General features: G+C 34.8%; 2 protein-coding genes and 1 long non-coding RNA gene across 4 annotated transcripts; 2 read left to right on the top strand and 1 right to left on the bottom strand.

Moving 5' to 3' along the window:
- The first annotated feature begins 23 nt into the window (after nt 1-23).
- On the top strand, nt 24-1211 carry LOC115977290. The gene is made up of 2 exons (XR_004088509.1): nt 24-497; nt 668-1211. It is a non-coding gene; the product is annotated as an uncharacterized LOC115977290 (long non-coding RNA).
- Nucleotides 1212-2370: 1159 nt separating this feature from the next.
- LOC115958586 lies at nt 2371-3357 on the bottom strand. Its single transcript, XM_031077019.1, has one exon. It carries the CDS (start codon nt 3297-3299, stop codon nt 2568-2570), a length of 732 nt encoding a protein of 243 aa, XP_030932879.1. The 5' UTR covers nt 3300-3357; the 3' UTR covers nt 2371-2567.
- A 1948-nt stretch (nt 3358-5305) lies between these two features.
- On the top strand, nt 5306-21561 carry LOC115977289 (DNA-directed RNA polymerase 3, chloroplastic). Of its 2 annotated transcripts, XM_031099062.1 has the most exons (19): nt 5308-6255; nt 7673-7876; nt 7994-8127; nt 8380-8449; nt 8956-9014; nt 9304-9421; nt 10005-10118; nt 11880-12011; nt 12294-12710; nt 13733-13783; nt 14720-14790; nt 14949-15033; nt 15165-15317; nt 15815-15889; nt 16128-16217; nt 16875-16922; nt 17013-17127; nt 19600-19703; nt 20747-21561. In XM_031099062.1, the coding sequence occupies exons 1-19, from the start codon at nt 5458-5460 to the stop codon at nt 20855-20857; spliced, it is 2949 nt and encodes a 982-aa protein (XP_030954922.1). In that variant the 5' UTR covers nt 5308-5457; the 3' UTR covers nt 20858-21561. The 2 variants fall into 2 exon arrangements, with proteins under 2 accessions (XP_030954923.1, XP_030954922.1); XM_031099063.1 differs by lacking the exons at nt 16128-16217; nt 16875-16922; nt 17013-17127; nt 19600-19703; nt 20747-21561 and having other exon boundaries at nt 5306-6255; nt 15158-15317.
- The last annotated feature ends 1411 nt before the right edge of the window (nt 21562-22972 follow it).

Below are 22972 nucleotides of genomic sequence, written 5' to 3'. Positions count from 1 at the left end.
TTAGATAAGGATCTTGAAATAATTTTAGGCTGACTTTAAAAACTTGTTCCACTTGCAGATTACATTTATGTTATGATAGCTGAATTACACATGAAGCAATTGTTAAAAATCTTTAGCATTCATGTCAAATGTGGAATGAACTGTTCTCCAGAACCTTCACAAGTTGTTTTGTTTTTCTTTTCTTTAATGCTTGTACCTTAGAACACATTCTTTTCCAGCACAATTATATTGGTTTGTGACATCTGGTGCTGCTGCAGGGACCCGTAGACAGGATGGTAGGTCCATGTGTGTCCCTTCTGTTTTGCTTGCGGAAACTGATGTAATTTGTTCCTTTTTGTAAAGTTAGATAGTCCATTGTGAGCTGCAGCTCAAACAGCTTTCGAGAGGTATTGCAAATGTATTTTTGCAATAATTAAGAATGAAACATTTGTGACATGGAATCAGAATTAAAATGCCCTTGTTTGTTGAAAACATCTTGTTACTTCTTTTAAAACAAGGTACAACTGCATTCTTCTTTGAGGTCTCTGATCACTGCATATGAATGTTGGCATTGGATTTCTTTTTCAATTTCATGTTGATAATCCTGTTTGATATAAATATTTATGTATGCCTTTCTTTTTTCTTTTTTTCTTTTTTTTTTTTTTTTTTTTTTTTAAATTTTGTGCAGGTTGAATGATTTTGCTGATTGTAGCGTAAGACAAACCATGTGTTTTGACAGTTAAAGTAGCGTATCTGCTTATATTAGGGGTTCTCCAACAGAATTGAACTGTTCTTTAAACCGAAGCCAACAAGCAGTACAGGAATTTGGTTGGCATAAGCTGTAAAAGAAGATAAAAAATTACAAACAGGCATCTTGGTAAATGCATGACTAAGAGAGGTACAAAAAAATGAAGGGGAGGTAAAATGCCACTGAAGAACTCAAATGAGGCCACAGATGTCACACTTCTCTAAAGAGTAGATGCCACTAAGGCAACTTTCTATGGTTGTGCTAAGAGTTTAACTTTTGGGAACACAGCAGTGTTGCTTGTTCATCCTGTCAAAGTATTGCAGTTCATTCAAGGACTGGTATCCGTAACTCTAATCTGATTATTTTACCCCATAAATCAATGTGGATTGAAACAGTTGTATATAGATATCTTCAGCATTTGGCTTTGTGATTTCATTGTACTTATGCTCATGAATCTATAGGAATACTGTGAAGTACTTCTTCATGTCCAAAGATTACAAGATAACCAAAGATTAACAGCTAATATTTAGTTCACTTCTATTTGTTTCAATAGGAATTAGGAAAATTAGGCAATTGCTTGGGGCCTTGCCATACTGGATTATAAGTACCATTACTAGAATTTCAAGCCACCAAATTTCTTTGGGACACATTTTGTTGAATAGGTACCTCGCAGATTCTTTTAAAAGCAGAGTGGCAACTTAGGCACCACTTAAACCTTAAGGAATTTGCACATATGAAGAGCTATTTAAAAGAGCTAATTTATCCACTCATTCCTTAGTCATTACATAAACCGTTACTTGGCAAAAGAACAAAAGATAAATTTGTAGATATTTAACTTTTACACTGATGCATCTATTGGACCTCATGCTGGCAACATCCAAATCTAAGTCTGAAGAACTTAACATCTGGAAAACGGATCAAACTTGTTTTAACACTAGTACACACTATAGTGAATTACAAAATACATTCTCATTGTTACTAAAGATTGCTAGTTTTACAAAAATGACTGCATTATGTGTGGAAACAGATGCAATATGAAAAAGACATTGGCTATAACTATATGAGAGATGTCTAAAACACATAAAAAGTGGTATATTGAATATGAAACTGCATAATAAAAGAAGCATTACTAGCAAGAATCTCAATCATAAACATTAAATGAGATGCAAATATAATCTAACCAAGAAATCTGAGAATTGTTGATTTATCGCCACAGATGGCTTAGAACAAAAGACAAGATAACAAATCCTGTCTTTCACTAAGATTTCGAATAACTATCCCAAATTACAATCAAGTTTGCAAATTGCAATAAAATAACCATATAATCATATAACAAACTAACGTTAATCTAATACAGCACTTAAGCATATGTAACACATAAAAGGTATTAAGCATGCTTACCCATGAGAAATGTGAATACCTGGAGCAGGAATCTTGTTCCCCATTAGAACACAAAATACAGTCTTTGTCTTTCCGTCTTTTATGTGAATAGAGAGTATACAAGGATCACATTCTTGTTAGTCATGCCCAAAAGAAAAAGATCAGGTACTAGTACTGAATCTCAAGATGCCAATATTTTAAGCTCTATGCAGAGTGCAGACTGCAAAGTATGTTCAAATTGACAGTCACTGATCTTACTAGTATACCAAGAAGTTCATTTAAATTTTCAATCAAGGAGTACATATTGCGATTACAAGAGAAAATGGTCAAAGAATTAGGAAGAGTAATATTTTCATTGCCTTTGATAAGAAAGAAAAAAAAAATTGAACAATGACATTCCAATTTTCCAAAAGATAAAATTTGTATCTAAATGCTTGTATTTCAGCTTCCTCTTACTGCACTACCAACTTTTCTTCTTCAGCCTCTTAACCTGCATTATTGGAGAACAAACTCTGACCTTTTCCACCCATTTTTGCATCTCCTCCTTCCTTAACCCCAAACCCATCAAAACCCCACCAACACAAAACCCAAAAATCCAATCTTTAGCTCCTCTATTTTCACACCAGTGAATCAAAACAGCCCCAATTAGCCCAAAACCCAAAACCCCACTAAGCACATTGCTCTGTAATTGTAACTCTTTCCCAAACAACAAAAAACCCAAACCACAAATCATCAAAAACCCAAGAATCAGCAAATTCCTGTTCCTTTTTCTTCTCCTTCTCCACCCATCAAACCCTCCTCCTCCAAACACTTTCCAGAACCAGAAACCACCCCCATTTCCATCTCCACCGCCGATTTCCGCAATGACCAAATCTAAGGGCTGTGGCAAAATCTTGAGTTTGGAGGCCATGGTTGTTATCAATTGGAGTATAAACCTTGTTGATCTTTGAGACCCATTTCTCCTTTTGCTTCTTCTTGCACATACAGCTGGTGTTTGGACTTTTCTTGTGTATATAATTGAGTTTTGCACCTGGGTTTGATGAGAAAGCAAAAGGGAAGAGTGAATGAAAGAAGAATTTGGGGCAAATTTGGTGGTTTTGTAAAGAGAAGTATTCATTTTACAAACTGGGTATGAACGAATGGGTTTGCGTGAGAGGTGGGAATGGGGTTTAAAGTGAATGAGCTGCTGCATTGTGCTGTGTTCTTGAGGAAGAAGAAGAAATAGAATGGTATGAAGTTTGAACCGTTGGAAGGAGATGAGTATTATAATAATAATTTTTTTTTTCAAATTAGATTGAGAAATTGGACAAAACACACTCCATTTTTAAATTATTAACCGCCAATTCAAACATTTATGAGATGAGATTTTTGAAATTTTTTGGTGAAATATTTCTCTAATGATTTTTTTTTTTTTTTGGGTAAAAAGAAAGTATACCCAAACTATGAATAAAAGACTTTATAAATAAATAAATAAATTATGAAGGAAAGGAAGGGCTATGTTCATAATATTTTCAAAATAAATTTTGGTTGATAGGTTGTTATAGGTTTTTAATTTAAATATACCGCTAAATTTACTTTCTTACCTATTAATAACAGCATGTAACAACTTGTTATATTTAATTTATTGTGAAAATGTTATGAATATAACATTTCTTATTAATAAAAGAGGCGTAAATTTTGTTACAATTTCTTAAGTAGTTTAGGTATCCAAACTGTTTTAACTCTTTCTTTCACTTTTCTTTGTGCTTGTATCTGGCACAATACATGCTCCAATATATTTCAACCCATTAATCACCACACTTATAGAAAATAAAAGAATTTCTCACATTTTTACTGTGAGATTAAACATTTGACTAATTTATTATCTTCCCTATTAACTCCATTTTTTTAATATATTTTTTCCCTAAATTATACTTAATTTTACACTTATTTCTATGAACTATAAAAATGCATGATTTGCCTCATAAAACCAAAACCTTCTAATCCTTAGCTCACCTTTCGCCACTTTCCTAGTTACGTTGGATGAAAAACTTTGTCACAAGAGTTGCACATGACACCAGCTTACATAGATGGATAGACTATAGCACCATTTTTCACTAGGTTGGAAAAGAAACGTACCCCAAAAGGCAAAAATCAAATTTTTTTAGGAGAGTTTCAACGGGTGTCATAAGTTGAAAGAATGGTGCTAGAGTACTAGGTTCTAGCACCATTTTTTATGGTCAGATTAAGACATTAATAAGTTTTTTGTATAAGTTGAAAAAATGGTGCTAGAGTGCTAGGTTCTAGCACCATTTTTTATGGTCAGATTAAGACATTAATCGTTTTTTGTATAAGCGAGAATTAAACTCTAGATCTCTTATTCAATCATAAAAAACTTTACTAACTGAGCTAATTGAATTGAATCCTAAAGTTTACATTAAAAAAAAATTATCTGTATTTTTAATCCTTAAATCTCCACCAAATGTATCTTTCTGATTAAAATAAAAAAATTATCCATATTTTACTTCTAAATTCTAATTTTAAATCACCACATTATCATTTCAAAAATGCAACTGTGGTTCCTAACATTTTGCCCACCAAAAATACCAAGGAAACCACAGTTTTGTACATGATAAAGTGAATCTCTTCAATATAGCACCAATCTTGTCCAATCCGCACCACAAGAATCTCTTCAAGGTCAAGATCAAGATCAAGTAGTTTTGGTTCCTTGTCAAAAATATTTGGTCCTCAGACTTTTTTTTTTTGATACATGCGGGGATATGTCTAATTCAATTGGGCAAGAAGCTGTTTGATAAAAAGCTTTTTATTTTCTATTTTTTACTTTTTTTCTCAGTTTATTTATTTAAATTTATACAAACTAACTAAAAAAAAATGTAATCTTTAATTTTTTATCACACATATAACATTTATTAAAAATGATCAAAATTATATTCATGGTCTCATATTTAGTAAATAAATTCTTCTAAAAAAATATTAACAAATAAATTACCAAAAACTACAAAATATTCAAATGGACACAATTCATCTAATCCCCCAATGTGAAATGACAATAAAGACGAAATTGAAATAGACTAAAAAATATCAGGGACTATAAATGAAACATATATAAAACCATACAAAGACAAAAATGAAAACATCTCACAAATAAAGGGTCAAAACAAAAAAGAGAATTCTAGCCTTTATTTATTTATTATAAGAAATATCTTCAAAAATGGCCAAGGTTTTAGGGAGGTTTCACCGTCATCCTCTTCTTCTTCTTCACACATAGTGAGAATCACACACACTGAGAGTTTCTCTTCCCACTCTTCATTCAAATCCTCTATGAACTATTTTCTATTATCATCACCACAATGACATTCGCAGCCTCATTCTCTCCAAGTCCACAACCTCAAATATACACCAACACTTTGAAAAGACCCCTAAAACTCAACCCAAAGTCCCACAAAAACCTCTTCTTCTTCTTCAGCTCAAGCTCCAGTACCTTCTTCAAACCTTCACTCCCTTCCACCACTACTTTCCCACTCAACCTCAAAACCCCTTCAAACCCAATTCAGTTCCACCCTTTATCAGATTCAATCCATGACAATCTAGTCGAAGACCTTGAGAATTCTGTGAATTCTCACATACCCATTAACGAAATTTGCCAAATTACGCCGCTAGAATCGAGCCCGAGAATCTTCATCCAAGACCCACCTTGGATTGCCTCAATATTCTTGAGGGGTCTGTACAAAAGGGCCGACCAAGAAGTGAAATTGGAGTACAAAGAAATGGAGAAGAGGAAGTATAACTTGTTGAGGAGGAGACAGATTAAGGCGGAGACCGAGGCGTGGGAGAGAATGGTGGAGGAGTATAGGGAGCTAGAAAGAGAAATGTGTGAGAAGAAGTTGGCTCCAACTTTGCCATATGTAAAGGCATTGTTTTTGGGATGGTTTGAGCCTTTGAGGGATGCAATAGAGAAGGAACAGAAGGTGCAGCGGACGAAGAAGCATAAGGCGGCGTTTGCACCTCACATTGATTTGTTGCCCGCGGATAAGATGGCGGTTATTGTTATGCATAAGATGATGGGGTTGTTTATGATGGGAAATCAGGAGGGGTATGTTCAGGTTGTTCAGGCTGCAATTCAAGTTGGTGTGGCTATAGAGCAGGAGGTGAGAGATAAAGTTCTGATTTTATTATTTTTTATCTGTTGCTTTTGGTTTTTCAGTTAAAATTAGGTAAATAGTATGTTATTGGTTGATACTTATATAAAAAAAAAAGTAATCTTATTGGTTATTTGCATAGTTTTTAAATTAATTTCATAAAGTATGCTGATATCTAGCTATGATTGAAAATATTTTAAGTCTGCAATGTTTTGAACTATGGGGATTTGGTGTTCATGGTGGAGGAACTATTGCCAGAATTTCTCATTGTTTTCGAAGTATAATTAAGTCAATCTTAAGTAAACTTGTAAAACATATTGGTTGTGATCACAATCTATTTTCATAATGTTGGTAGCTTTTCTCTTCAAGTTCCTATCGGGTGCTAAATGGATTTACTAGAAAAATATGGCTACAGCCTATGGGAAATCTTTTAGACTATAAAAGTACGAAATATAAATTTTTTTTTTTAGAAGGAAATAAAATTAGTGAAATTGTTTATGTAGAGCAGATTTATTATTGGCATACTCAAATGATCAAATCTGACTGATCAACAATCAGATGTCTGTCTGTGAAGTTAAGAAGTAGAAACTGAATTATGGCTTGGTCCAAGAGCTAGTGAGTTGTATGCTTGATGGCATTGTCTAAATCTTATGTAATTGTTGTTTGTGTCAGATTCCCATTCCTAGAGTTTGAATGGGCTATTGCCATGGTTCCAAATAGCTCCCTGAAGCTGCCAGGATGTTAAAGGGGTCATTCTGAAAGAAAATCAGACACTCACATACAACAATCTCTTTTGATAAGTAAAAATAGTTAAGAAATATATTTATTTTTAATAATTCAAATAGCTGGGGGTGGGGGGATTTGACACTCACAACAATCTTATGGTCTTGGTTAATATGTGTATGAATTTCAGACAATAGAGAACCATGGTTGCTTTGTATTCTCTTTGTTTATGGCTATGCCTAGAACAGCAGTGGATGTGTTGGTGTTTGTAGGATGAAATGGGTGCTTTGGTAGCAAAAAATAGTGAGATTTGGTGAGCCATCCCCTTGTGTCATGTTGTGCAACTGGGGACAGAGGAGCATTAGGTTATTTGAAGGTTCTGAGAAGTCAGTGGCAATTTTGAGATTGCCTTATGATTGGATAGCTGCAAATAATTGCACGACCTTCTCCATTTCACATGATTTCTTGGACCTCCTAAATTTTGTTTCTTCTTTGTTCTATTTTACTTGTTTAGGCGCTTATTAATAAAAAAAAAAAAAAACTTGTTCCGGCGGCCTCTCTTATTTAGCACCCATGTTCTGGGGTTTGCATCTTTCTTTTACTTTTATATAATGCTTTACTTGTAAAAAAAAAAAAAAAAAAAAAAAAACCCATAAATATGTGGTGTAGTTACTTGATCTTATCATTGTTATTATTTTCTCAGGTTAGAATTCATGGTTTCTTGGAGAAAACTAAAAATTCCCAGAGCAAGAAGATTGTAGCTGATACTGAAGATGGTCTGCACAAGGAGAAGCAGATACTCAGAAAACGTGTAAATAGTTTAATTAGAAAGAGAAAACTAAAGGAGGCACAGAAGCTATTGAAGAAAGAAGAATTTAAGCCTTGGGGTCGAGATACCCAGGCTAAGGTTTGTGGCTATTTTGAATTTTCTTCCTCACTAGAGGCAAATATGTCAAAATTTCCTATTTATATTTTATTATTTTCTAAATTTGGAAATTAATTGTCGCTAAATGCAATTTTGCAGCTGGGAAGTCGTTTGATAGAATTATTAACTGAAACAGCTTATGTACAACCTCCACTTAACCAGTCAGCGGATGGTCCACCTGACATTCGACCTGCATTCAGGCATAAATTTAAACCTGTAATAAAGAATCCAGGGTGAGAAGTAAATCTTTTTTCCTTTCCACCAGCAAATTATCTTTTAGGACTGGACCCAATGCTTCTAAATTATGATCACCTTCACACAGTCAATCATTTGGCCTTTTCTCAAGATCGGAATTTAATTAATCTTTTTTAGTATTTGATGCTTAAGCTCCTCATATATATATTTATACTATGAGCCTGACCAGTGGTGAACTTTTATTCACTCATGTCAATATTGTCATTCTGAATCATTCTTGCTCCTTGTAGACAGAAAATTGTGAAGAATTATGGAATTATAGAATGTGACCCTCTAATCCTTATGGGGCTTGATAAAACTGTAAGTTAAGTCATCTCTTTTTGCTTTGATGTTACCTGTTTGGTGCATTAGAAATTAGTTGGGATTATGAACTCAATTATGCATTGTCATTTGGTGCAATTCTCTGACTTGAAATAGAAAAAAAAACATACCACTTTGATCTGTGATTTACCCATTTGGTCCACTTAAGACAATCAAATTATCGGAATCTAGTATATGTAAATGCATTGGCTTAATATTTCTTTCTTTTTCTACATATTTGCCAACATGTTGTCCAAGACATTGCATTTGAATGGACTTCATAATTTTTCAATTCTTTTCTTTGGGGTGGTTCTACCAAAAGATGACATGAAGTTTCTAAGTGGGATTATTCATCTTTCACTTAAGTGCATATTAGTCATGATAATATTGTCAAACTATTTGTAATTGCATGTAGAGATTCTGAGCATGGTGCAGGTATTGTGGACATGTATTTGCTTTTAACTTCTGCTACTTAATTACTATCGTATGTCTTTGTTTCTGTGCAGGCTAAGCATGCGTTGATTCCTTATGTGCCCATGTTGGTACCTCCCAAAAAATGGAAAGGGTATGATATAGATAGAATCAGTGATCTTAATGTTGAAGTTTCTCTTAGAAAGACTTGTTATTGGGTATGCTTATGTGGCTGTAAAGCTAACATGCTTGGTTAAGTTCTCCATCCCTTCCAAAAATGAAACAATAATTGATCTATGAGTGGAAAATTAAAAATTGTAATTATTGGAACTTAATAATTGACTTGAAATAGAAGAGAATAATTGGCAGTCGGCACTCCGCTGCCTGAATATTGTTAATATTTTGCAATTCTTATTTTAAAAATCTTTTGAAACTCCCACTAGGTATGACAAGGGTGGGCATTTATTCCTACCTTCTTATGTCATGCGTACTCACGGATCTAGGAAGCAACAGGATGCAGTAAAGAATGTTCCTGTTAAACAGATGCAAAAGGTTTTTGAGGTAAGAGAAATAATTAAAGTTCTCTTATTTGCTTACTTTTATCTCTTTTCTAGCGGTAGTAGGCCTAGGCTGAGGCCATAGATGGTGGCCATCTTTGTTGGTTATTTCCTTGTTCCATTTTGTTTTTTCCCTTCCTTTGATAGTTGTAACTTCACCTTAAACTTAGCCTTGAAGATGCAAAGCTTGTTTTTTGTTGATGTGAGCATCAAAGGAGAGTGGCACAATTACTTTTGGAATTGCATTTAATTATCAGTTTTCCCTTTTTGTGTTAAAAAAAAAAAAAAAAAATTTAATAACTATTTTTGTGTTTGTTTTACTTTCAACAGTTTCTCTACCAGTAATCATGTATATGGACATATAAAATTCTAGACTGACTCATAATTTAAATGTATCCTAATTTATGGCTTTCTGGATGTTGTTTTCAACACTTTGTGTTAGTTTCTAAAAGCAGAACACTCTTTCTAGATGCATCATGCATGATCACAGTTTGGATCTGATTGATAATGCTTCTTTAACCTAGGACTTGGTTTTAACTTTTTCTTCATCATGAAGTTGTTGACCTATTTCTGTTCTGAATGTACAGGCTCTGGATATGCTTGGTAACACCAAATGGAGAGTAAATAGAAAAGTATTTAGTGTAGTGGAGAGCATTTGGGCCAGAGGAGGCAATATTGCTGGCTTGGTTGATTGTGAAGATGTGAGTACCTAATGAAGTTTAACATCTGAGAAACAACAATGTCTCTCTTTTTTTTCTTTTCCTTTCTTTTTTCTTTTTTGAAACATATGTTTTGTATTCTACATTTCTTTACTTATTATAAAAAAAGGTTGTATTCTACTTTTGCATTACTGTCTTGTTAGCATTATTGAAATTAGTGTTTTCAAGGCATGCCGTAAAGGGAGAGGCAACAAATTTGCACTAAGACATAGATTGATTGCCTCTAGGCATAGATATTCCCTGTGGACACCTGAAAGGTATTCTTTGCATCTGTTGGCATAAGCATGTACATCACATGGTGGGATTTGTTTTTCCCATGTAGCCATACCAGGCAAGCCTTTTGTTGACTGCTCCTCTATTATAGATTTTGTGGTTTGAAGTAAGCCATGGTCACCTTTAGAGCCAATCATTATTAAACCAAACTATCAATATTCTTTTACCTTTCACAACTGGTGAGGCCAAACAAAGCTTTCTTAAATTGAGTTGAGGGAAAACAGAGTACAGCTGTGTTGGCAACAAATTCCTACTTGCTGTGAGTTTCTCTCTAGAAATCGATCTCAGCTAGTGTTTCTGTTTTGTCCTCTTAAAAGAAATCCTTGCCTTTATTCTGCACATATTCATTGATTTTAGTTTCCTTTATCTTTAGTGCAAATTTTCCTCACAAAACTGGTTCAATCAAAGTTTTTTTCTTCAAGTTTTCAGTTTGCTGGATGTTGGTTGGGCAATATTTGAGGACTTAAGCGTTCCTGCTTTTCAGTTTGCTCAGTTGCGATAGGCATGTGTAGCTGATTGTTAGTTCTGCATTTCTTTATTTTTCAACTTTTACCATATAATTAGTCCTATTATTGCAGTTTTCAGCTGCATATTCTTAACAATATGTCCAAATGTACTCTGTTGTGTTAAGTGTTTACTATTTAATTTGGGATGACAACTTCACTTTTTGAAAATTTTCATCTTTGATTGAATAATTAAAATGAGATTTTTTTTTTTTTTTTTTAATAAATTGTCAATTACATCAATCTTTTCAAGGCCCTTGCCTCACCTCAGGGTTGAGACATCACACCTTTGCCTTTTTGCTGTTTAATATATGCTTGTGAGGATGTGGAACTTGCAACAATATTATTATGGTTTTTTGCAGATGCAGGATGCCAGCACCCACCAAGTGATGGCTCCCATTTTGCAAATATTCTTTAACACCAAAATTGACTTGGTTGAATGATCCATGATTTTAATTTTTGGTGAAAATGCCATTTTGGTTCCTAGATTGGGGTCGCTATCAATTTGGTCCTTATATTTTTGGTATTTAGTTAATTTGGTCCTTGTTATTTTCAACTTGTAATCAATTTGGTCCTTTCCGTCAACTCACTAATGGAAATTGATTGTGAGTTGACTACAAGTTGAAAATAACAGGGACCAAATTGACCATTACCAAAATGTGGGACCAAATTGACAGTAACCCCAAAATGTAAGGACCAAAATGATATTTTCGTCTTTTATTTTTTGCTAATAGATCCATGATATTAGATAATTATATTATTCCCCTGACACGTTGAGACAACCCATAAGAAATGCTATTGACTAAAGATCACTCAATCAATTGCTTTGTGGTAAAACTGTCCTTGCTTGAATTTTGTAGTTTCTTTTGATTGGTAATTTTTATAGCTAATTATAGTAGGATTGTTGTGTTCATCTGTTTCTCAACTGATTCATCTGGCCTGTATTTATTCTTCCATTTTCTTGTAGGTGCCTATACCTGAGAAGCCATCCTCAGAGGATTTAACAGAAATTCAAGAATGGAAATGGAGTTGGAGGAAGGCAAAGAAGATTAATCTAGAGAGGCATTCTCAACGATGTGACACTGAACTTAAGCTTTCTGTAAGATCTTCAGTTCTCACATATGAATTTAATTAATAAACTTGTGTTAGTGTCTTGTGACATTGAGAAGTCCATCGATCCACTTGCTAAGCTGGTTATCTTATAATCCTGCATATGTCACAACGACAAAAGGGGGAAAAATGTTATATGTAGTTTACTGTGAATAGGTTATATAAATGCAATTTAACTGTATAAAACTGTCTAGACTTTGGCGGGAAGAGTTGCGTTCACACATGCTTTTCCTTTTGTAAGTATTGATATCGATCAAACTCATTGATATAGGTGGCTCGAACAATGATTGATGAGGAAGGCTTTTATTATCCTCACAATCTTGATTTTCGTGGCCGAGCATACCCAATGCATCCACATTTGAATCATTTGAGTTCTGATCTCTGTCGAGGGATACTTGAGTTTGCTGAAGGACGACCGTTAGGGAAGTCTGGCTTACACTGGCTGAAGATACATTTAGCGAACCTGTATTCAGGTGGTGTTGAGAAGCTTTCACACGATGGACGTCTAGCCTTTGTTGATAATCATCTCGATGATATATTTGATTCAGCAGACAACCCTGTTAATGGAAACCAGTGGTGGTTAACAGCTGAAGATCCTTTTCAATTCTTAGCTGCTTGTATTAATCTTTCAGAAGCCTTGAGAAGCTCATCACCACATACCGTCATCTCCCACCTGCCGATTCATCAGGTTAGTGATTCATCTGAAGCCATAAAGTAGTGAAAATAAAAATCTAACTCATGCCAATTTCTCCAAACTGAAAATATATCTTTAATTTTTTTAATAATTATTAACTTGATTTCTGTAATTAAATCATCCCCTATGTTTTTATAAATTCAAAGCAAAATGAAAATGTACTCTTCCTCTGCTGCATCTCTAAATTGCCAGGACATGATTAACAGGCACTGCTAATTTTGTCAATTTTCCCACCAAATATCTAATTGAGGTGTTCTTGGATTTGTAAGGACCTGATGTGGAGCAAAGTCCTTAAACTATTTTAGTTACTCTTTCTGCTAGACTCAGAATGAACTTGATGAATTTGCTTCTTTTGTCATCAAATATGCTATTATTGTCATAGGCTGGACCTCTGGAGAATGTCATCTTACTATCATAATGTTAACTTTTTAAGTCTGATAATTCACATAATTGTGTAGAAGTAATCAAGTTAATACTTTTGAATTCCATTATAGCCAGATGTTATTGGAATATAAAGTTAACACACTAGTGACAGCATGTCTTTGATAAGAGACAATTCTGTTAAAGTCACAACAGTGATTTCTTTGTGCACGGTTTTATAAAGTAGCATATACTAGGCTATCATTTCGGATTTTGGATCAACTTTTGATGTTTAAAATATTCTTAAAGAAGTCATCAGATATTTTCATGTATGTCATATACGGAGGTCACTAACTATCGATTAGTGATTTGTAGCCATCTTTTTTCTGTGCTGCAATCTGTATTGAGTTTTGCCACTTTAAAGAAACGTGTGAGAGTGACCTATTACCTCATGCCTTTTTCACTAAATTTTGTTGATATTTTTCTTGCTTGTATTTGTATTGATGCCTTTTCCATTGTTTTTTCTAGTACTAAAAGCTATCTATTATCTATTATATACCTTTTCCATCGCTTCTTTACCTTTCTTATATTAATGTTTCTTTATTTAGTGTTTTTTTGGGGAGTATATTATTAATGCAGAGCTCAAATATTTTTAGGATGGTTCATGCAATGGTTTACAGCACTATGCAGCACTGGGAAGAGATAGTGTAAGTTTGCTTTGTCCACATGTACACTTTTTGTTATCTGCACTAGATGATTTATTCTTTGCTCGTCACACTCCAGATGTGTTGCCTTATTAGATTTTTGTGTTTCCTGTAAATAAATGGTTCCAGAACTCATAAGGCTGATGATACAATATAATTTAATTTAATATTCATTTATGGCTCTGGTGGGTAGTTAGACTAAGTTGATTTGGTAGATCAACTTAAATTCCATTTGTTTTCATTTTTGGTCAGAATATTTTATTTGTTATCTTCTTTGTTGAATGCAATTTTGTGCTGGATATTTTAGAAATTGTGTCCTTTTCCTTATTTCACTTTGCAATTATTTTGGGATGCCTTTACCAGCATCATCCTTTCATGTTATGCAACTTGTTCTGTAATATAGCTTCATGAACATATAATGTCAATGATGAGCACCCTTTTCTATTATCAGACTTTATTTTTCTTTTAAAATTTTCATCGTTGTTTGTACAAATCTAGAAGGTCCTTAATGATTGACTTATTCCCAGCCCTGATGTTCTAGCCATTTTGCTGGAAATCATTTCTTTTAGCAACCTAGGAGGCATGCTTTAAATTTTCACGAAGTTGTTTCCTGGTGTTCTGAGTTGCTAAAATGAAGAGCATTGATATGAAAATCATTCAACTACTTGATTTGAAATCTGGTTATAAACTCTACTTCTGTAGCTTTTACTGTAAAATTGAGTTTTAAATCCTTGCATAGTGCTTGCCAAGTGTAAAATGTTGTAAAAGCTGTGCCTGAAATTCTATTCGTTTCTTTCTTTGATCAGAACATTTTATCTGATTCCTTACATTATACAATCTGATCATTGAGTACTTATAGTATAAGATCTTTGTTTTGCTGATTGATTTGAAATGCAATTGTGTCCTAACTTGTCTCCTGTGGTAAATTCATGTTCTCAGATGGAAGCAGCTGCAGTCAACTTAACTGCTGGTGACAAACCTGCTGATGTTTACTCTGAAATTGCTGTGAGGTGTTTTAAGATTTAGTTTTAGCATATTAACTTGATCACTCCCATAGGTCTCAGAGACACATTTGATGTCTTCTGAACACACACAACAGTTTATGTTCTGTTTAGTGAAAGCTCAACGGTCAACACTTGCCTTATCTTCTACATGTTAATGTGGGCAGGGTGCATGATATTATGAAAAGGGACAGCAACAAGGACCCAGCTACAAATCCACATGCTTTATTAGCTAAGGTCTTAATTGATCAGGTTGGTCTTCCTCATTTCTTCTGAGTTTTGCATTGTACTACAAAAGAAATTATTTACATGTCAAAATTTCTAATTTTTTAAATACTTTTTGCCCTTTTCAACTGACAGTTTTAGGTTGTTGAAGCTTTCAGGTCGATCGGAAATTGGTGAAACAAACAGTGATGACTTCAGTATATGGGGTTACTTATGTTGGGGCACGGGAGCAGATAAAAAGAAGACTAGAGGAGAAAGGTCTCATTACTGATGACAGACTACTGTTTACTGCAGCTTGCTATGCGGCTAAAGTAAGCAACCAGCCACTTAAACAGTTGGGATTTGGTTCTAGCTATTAGAGACCATATTTGCCTCGAAATGCATATTCTACTAAAATGTTAGGGGGTCTGGGGTTACATGCGTTTCTTGGATTTATTTATGAAGAAAATTATCCAGGAAGTTGAAGATAGATTGCAAAGTCAGCCAGTTTGGTGTTATATTTCAAGTATCAGGTTTTAGACCTAGATGATGGGCTTGCATAACAGCATAATTATAAGTTATTATATAATGGTTTTTGGGTTATGCTATTTCTGAACCCATTTTAGATTGTTCCACACCATCATGTGAGTAATGATAGGACCCACTGTGGAACCCATCTCCACATGATGATGCAGAGTAATACAAGACCTGTGTGGAAATATAATTTCCCGTAGTTCTTTGAATCTCATATTTACATGCTTTTGTGATTCTAAACACTAGCAATTTACGTCTGAATTTTCCTGTCAACAATTTATTCTCTTTTTTATAGGTAACATTGGCTGCCCTTGGAGAGATTTTTGAAGCTGCACGTGGCATTATGGGTTGGCTTGGTGATTGTGCCAAGGTATATGTGTTCTTGTCAAAATCTGGATATTAAATCTCACTGACAGCCCTATGGTGGATATAGAACATTTTGTTGTAGTTTTTTAATTGTTGGATTGCCAATGAACTCTAGTTCAAATGGAATTTCCTATTCCCACAATAATGGGTGGAGGGTGAGATCATGGATTCAAAACCCACCAGGTGTGGGTAATTACAAATAAATAAATAAATCTAAACTGTTGGAATATGAACTTCTGCAGGTAATTGCTTCTGAAAATCAACCTGTGCGTTGGACCACTCCTCTTGGTCTCCCAGTTGTACAACCCTACTGCAGAAGTGAAAGGCATCTTGTGAGTGTGACATCTGATTATTACCGATCCAAATAGAGGTCATGTACATTTTGTAATATCCTTAATGGCTGGCACAAGGAAATGGAAATGGTTTATGAGTAAATTATTAGGGATAGTGTTGTTCGGTAAGAGGTCATCAATAGACGATCAGTGAGTATCTCATCAGCTGCACTGGGGGAAAAATAGTGTAAAAACCAAAAAAAAAAAAAAAAATGGTTATCTTGTTGCTTAAAGCATGTTGTGTGGATAGATGACTCAATAGTCACTGACTCACTGGCATATGGAATAACGGTTGTGACCTCAACTTTCTGTTGATGTGAAATGACTTGAGTGGCAACAAAACTTGAGGCTACAGATTTGGTGAACACTGTTGATACAGAAGAAGAAAACACACATGTGCATGCACACCTTTTGATACTGGCTCATATTGTAGGATGCAAAAACCATATTTGGTTCAAATTTTTACTCGATAGTATCATTCAGGAAATGTGACTAATTTTTATGCTAGCCAACAATCCATTTTCTGGGCTTGGCACTGCTTATGAGTAAAAAATAAAACACTAAGTGATAACACAGGCCGATTTACTCTCATATTGTCTAATCTGCTCCGTAAATAATCTAAATATTGTACTAACTTTTCTGACAATGGGGCTGCAGATAAGGACGTCTCTTCAGATTTTGGCTTTGCAGCGGGAGGGTAACATGGTAGGCTTATGTCATGGTCTTGTTCTCAGCATTTCTTTCCTTGATATTATATTCAGTCATTAGAGAACTTCATTATTATGTCAATTTCAGGTAGATGTTAGAAAACAGAGAACTGCATTTCCTCCAAATTTTGTACACTCGCTTGACGGTACACATATGATGATGACTGCTGTTGCCTGCAGGGATGCTGGCTTACGTTTTGCAGGTTTGTCATGCTATTCTGTATTTGATTGAGCTTGAACTATTCACTAAGAGCCTTGAAGTATACTTTTAAATTGTTTAAAGATTCGGACGTGGATTGAGTGTGAAGATATAACTGAGTTTATCTTGATTAACAAAATGAAACTACTTTGTATGGAGTCATGGAGCGTACTGCATGTTCTGCAATTGCAATAATTATCACATGCATCCACTCTTTTCACAAGCCTATGGGCCCCCATGGGTGTGGGACCCACGGACCTGTGAGAGGCATGTTTCCTCCTACATTTGGCAATTCACCATTGGCAATTTATTTGTTTGTTTCTTAAATGCGTAGTTCTGTGTTGAATTTTATGATATATTGCCAAGAATATAACTTGGTAACTTCAGATGACAAGGGAAAAACAAAGACTTTCCCTATTTATTAATTTACATTCTCATTATTTTGGCAAAGATTGCATAGTTTTGCTTTAAAATTAAGCCACATATTGTCATAGACAGAGTTAAAAACTAATACTTTGATTCACTGATGCCAATGAGCTTTAGCTCAAGTGTTACTTATTCTCCCATAAGAATGGGTCAAGGGTGATGTCATGGGTTCTAAAATTACATCCTTCCTATCCCTTTGAATGTGGCTAGATGTATTGAGAAGTTACAAAGAGATTTTCTTTGGGGAGGATTGGGAGATGAATTCAAATATCACTTGGTGAGTTGGAGGAATGCGTATGAGCGACTCCAAAATGGGGGGCTAGGCGTTCAAAATTTGGTTCTATTTAATCAAGTGTTGTTGGGGAAATGGTTATGGCGGTATGTGGAGAGGGAGGCACTGTGGAGAAGGGTTATTGACACAAAGTATGGAAGTTTATTTGGGGGGGTGAGGGGGGGTGAGGGGGGGGGGGGGGGTTGGTGGGGTTGGTGTTCCAACAGTGTTCAAGGGCCTTATGGGGTTTATCTTTGTTTGGAAGAGCATAAGGAAAGGGTGGGAGAAGTTCTGTAGTTGTGTTAATTTTAAGGTAGGGGACAGTTCTTCTATTATATTTTGGCATGATCCTTGGTGTGGAGGACCTCCTTTAAAGGAGATGTTCCCTGAACTGTATGGCATTTCTCGTCACAGAGATGCATCAGTAGCAGAGCGAATCTCTCTCTTGGGGGACAGCTACCACTGGAATATTAATTTTCATTTGATCGGTCCAAGATTGGGAGTTAGAGTCTGTGGCCTTCTTACAGAGTTGCTATATTCTGGAGTGTGGAAAGGGGAAGGGGTGGATAAGATATGGTGGAAACCGTCTGCTTGGGGAACTTTAGATTTTAGATCCTTCTATAAAGCTTTAGAAATCCCCTTCTCATATTCCTTTTCTGTGGAAGACTGCGTGGAGCTCCAAAGTGCCTTCAAGGATTAATTTCTTTGTATGGACAATGGTGTTGGGTAAAATTTTGACAAATGATAATTTGAGGAAGCATTGGCTTCTTGTGGATTGGTGTTGTTTGTGTAAGAGGGCAGGGAAGTCTTCTAACCATCTTCTCTTGCATTGCCCAATAGCTAGTCAGTTGTGGAGTATGGTGTCTACGCTTTTTGGGGTTTTTTGTGTTTTGCCAAGGATTTAGTGGATTTACTAGCTTGCTGGCTAGGCAAGTTCAGGAAGCATAGAAATGGGGTGATTTGGAAGTTGGACACGGTTCCCCATTGTTTGATGTGGGGTATTTGCAGGGAGAGAAATGCTCGAACTTTTGAAGGAAACAAAAGTTCCATTTTTTCGTTAGCTGTTTTGCTTGATGGATGAACTTTGTTTTCTTCTTAGTTTTGTTTTCTTCCCATGCCTATCTTAGTACACATCCTGTGTGTTTTGGTCTCTTTTGTACTAATTTTTTCTTTCAATGAAGTATTTTACTTATTAAAAAAGAAAAAGGGTTCTAAAGCTGGGTGCATGCATAACTTACCAATAAACAAATAAAAAAAGCTACAATTTACTGAATTTATCTGATTTTTTGTCTCAACACACTGAATTTCATAATCTTGCTTCAAATTTGACTTGCACTTAGATGAGGAAGGCTTTGATACATTAATATAAAATTTGTCAGTATGATGTGTAATTGTTTCTCTATATTACCACAACTTTCCAAAATTTCATAATCTCGCTTCAAATTTGACTTGCACTTAGATGGGCTGCAAGGCTTTGATACATTAATATCATGACACATGGTATGAAAATATGAATATCATGCTAAAAGTGAAATATTAAAGTTGAATTGTGACTACTCAAGTATAAGAAGCACTGTTTATCATTAAAAAAAATCTAATAAATTTGGCTTTTGTTGAATGTAAAAAAAAAAAAAAAAAAATTCTGACTTGTCTATATATGTGAAACTTCAATCCTGCTATATGTGCTACTTGTGAAGATCTGAGAGAGAAACTGTGTTAAAAAGCCATTTTACTTTCTACATCAATTCTCACGATCCTGTCAAATAAATTTGTTTACAGGGGTGCACGACTCCTTCTGGACACATGCGAGTGATGTCGACAAAATGAATCAGATACTTCGAGAAAAGTTTGTGGAGCTTTATAGCAAGCCAATACTTGAAAATGTAAGTATTTCATGACCTGGATTAACTAGCGAAATTGTTAATTGAAAGCTATCGTGGACTTGTATTTGCTACGTAACAATTTCAGAGTCTCTCTGCTCCCCTCCCAAAAAAAGGTCCTTTGCTGGGGAAAATAAGTGGATTTAAAAGTTTCACTTTTTCAGCAACTTAACTAGAATGCTTTGTGTATTATGACGCATTCCAATGTTGGGAGAAAACTTGCAGCCCTTTCTTCTGTGACTCTATTAAAAGGCTTTTTAATATAAAGTGGCACTTCAAACAATGCCTTGAATCATGTAATATGCAGAAACCCATTTTACAAATGACACACACACACTGACATTTATAGTGTGCCAATACTTGAAATGTAAGCACCATGACCCTGTTTCTCTTCACTAACAAGAGGCCTAAATTGAGAACTGACATGAGTCTATGTTAACTTTGCCTAGGGAAGAATGAATATATATTCCCAAATGAATGATTTCCTGAGACATCAACATAATAATCATCTTCTTAAAAATACCAATAATAATAAAGAAAAAAATTAATTGTCTCTTGCAAAGGGAAAACAGGAAATGAATCTAAAAGCAGTGGCACTTCCCTATGTGATGAATAAGTTGATTGTATGGCTGATGTGGACAATGGACACCTACAAAAAGGTAACTGTAAGGACACCGGTGTGATGCCGGCCGCAAGGTCTTTGATGCTAAAGGCATTGAACATTCTCCTTTTTGGAAAAGAAGTAGTGGAATTTTCGTTTATAATGAGGCTTGATGGCAAATATTTGCTTGGCCAGTTGGCTGCATCAAAGTGTAGAGATGCATAAATTGATATATACATATGCACATACATAATACACCGGAGAGACACCCACACCCTCATATATTGCTTCCAATCTCCAGTTTTGATTTATTCATCAGGATCATTGATTGTAATTAAGTTTATCAGACTTTTTTTTTTTTTTTGGGGAGAAAAGGGAAAAAAGAATGAATATCCCATCTTTCTCATTTGACATTATTATAGCTTTTAATTCTTCTTGTCTCCAGTTGCTTGAGAGCTTCCAAACATCATATCCAGAACTGATGTTTCCTCCCCTCCCAGAGAGAGGTGACTTTGACTTGCAAGAGGTTCTTGAATCTCCATACTTTTTCAACTGATCCTTCATGCAAGAGCAACAATCATATCCTTATGTAGAAGCATTATTACATCTGATGCAAAAAGTGTCATCGAGTTTTCTGAGAAAATTCATCCACCAATGTGGATTTGAAATTGGAGTGGGAAAGAGCAGCACGTGGTTGCCTCTGTAGAGGCTGAGAAGTGGACAAAAATTTGATCCATGCTGTTTCCTGCAAGTGCTGCTGGGACTTTTGTCCTGATATAGTGATTAAAATCATAGCAGAACAGGCTGGTTTTGGATTGAAGGCTATGGAAGGCAGCTTGATCAGGAGGCTGTTTGCTGAAATTCTCCATAATGAAAATTTATACTACCACATTGGTTGATTTTTTGAGGGGAAGATAGACGCAGATGAAATATTTGCCGCAAATGTTTCTTTGCAGTGAGCTAATTTTGAGAGGTCATCTTAGGGATGCAAAATCATGAGTTTTCTTTGTGCCTTTTTTATTTTTTGTGTGGGAAAGAAGGGGGGGAACAATTTTTCCCATGTAATTTGTTGTACACATGTTGTATCAAATAGAAAGGCAGGAAGGGATTTACTGTAATATTCACATGTTAAAAAGGTAAACTCAAGTGCATCTCTGGGCTAGATAATAAACTTGAAAGGATTTCCCCCCCTTTTTTGTGAAATCCTTTTCCATACTGAATATCGAAATAGCAAAAGAAAAATTATGGATGTTTAGTACATGTTTCAGCCTTGTATGCAGCTTTTGACTGGTTGATTGCTAGAGACCAAAAGTTCTTGTGAAATGAACTGTTGAGACCTGAGAGTAGAACATATAAATGATAATTACAATCATAGATACTTGACAGTCCCAAGGCTTCTCTGATTTAGTTTCATCATTCTTATGTTTGCTTATGACACAAAAACAGCTCGACTCCTTAGTACCTAAAATTTCTCTCTAATGGACTACAATTCTTTTGTTCTCATTTGTTTTAAATACTTTCTAAATAAATATTTTTTCCGACTTTAATTAAATTATGTTTGCAATTTTCTTGGTTATCAGTTATCACACTTGGATGAATAGGATTGAATCAAAATGTTTTAATTTTAGCCCCCAATTAGTTTGGAGCAACATCCTCCAACCCACTGTGTGCCTATGTTGATTAAAGTTTGGATCTTTGTTGTGACTACACACTCAACACACTGATTTCAACCCAAGTTCAATCCCTCCAACTCTTTCCCCTGGGGATTTTGATCATATTTGAGAAGCCTAACCTTTATATAATTCGTATTGTAGAAATGTATCACGGTTGGACTGATAATTCCAATTAAACAAATTTGACTTAAGTAGAGTCAGCAGATGCCAGCCCAGAGGGTGTTCTTGGGCATCAACCAAATAAGCCTACTACCCCCAAATTGAAACTGACGTTCTTGCATTGGGGTGGCTTGAAGCACTTGGGGCCCAAAGTGAAAATTAATTATTTTGTTTTAAATGCAAAATTATTACTAATTAACACGAATCATGCAAATTTAAAACTAGTAAAATTTTTCTAACTCAACTATTGTGAAAAATGTTGTGAATTTTTGTGTGTATTGGTTTTTTTTTTTTTTTTTTTGAGAAGTGCTATATTTATAATATTTTTCACAACAAATCTTAGGTGTTAAATTATTACTGGTTTTAATTTGAACCTACCACTAAAATTATTTTTTGCCAACAATAGCAACTTGTAACTATAGTTTTAAAAACCGGTACGGTGAAAGAACCGGAAAAAGGACTGGTTATCGGTTTTCTGATTAGATCGGGGTCCAACTGTTGGTTGAACCGGTGACATCATAAATAATTTAATTAATAATTATAAAAATAAATAGATAAATAATTTTATAACCAGTCATTTTAACTAAAAAATTAAATAATAACTCACAAGCCCACTATAAAAATATTTGAATTATTTTTTAACCTTTCTAATAACAAAAAGTAAGTGCACTAATGGGTAGCAATATTATTGCTCACTTGATCTTTTTTTCCCTCCAAACATTCTACTAAGTGCATCAATGGGTAACAATATCATTGCTCACTTGATATTTTTTTTCCCTCTACACATTCTACATGTTAATATCTCAACTATTACAATATTTTCTCAACACTTTTACAAC

Source organism: Quercus lobata, chromosome 2, assembly GCF_001633185.2.
Source record: "Quercus lobata isolate SW786 chromosome 2, ValleyOak3.0 Primary Assembly, whole genome shotgun sequence".
Lineage (NCBI taxonomy): Eukaryota > Viridiplantae > Streptophyta > Magnoliopsida > Fagales > Fagaceae > Quercus > Quercus lobata.
Note: the sequence above shows the minus strand (reverse complement) of the source record. Positions and strands in the feature narration are given on the sequence as shown.

Coding starts and splice junctions, on each gene's coding strand:
- LOC115958586 (XM_031077019.1), bottom strand. CDS start 3,299: ATGCAGCAGCTCATTCACTTTAAACCCCATTCCCACCTCTCACGCAAA.
- LOC115977289 (XM_031099062.1), top strand. CDS start 5,458: ATGACATTCGCAGCCTCATTCTCTCCAAGTCCACAACCTCAAATATAC. Junction 7,877..7,993: donor GTCGAGATACCCAGGCTAAG/GTTTGTGGCTAT, acceptor GCAATTTTGCAG/CTGGGAAGTCGTTTGATAGA. Junction 17,128..19,599: donor TGCTGGCTTACGTTTTGCAG/GTTTGTCATGCT, acceptor ATTTGTTTACAG/GGGTGCACGACTCCTTCTGG.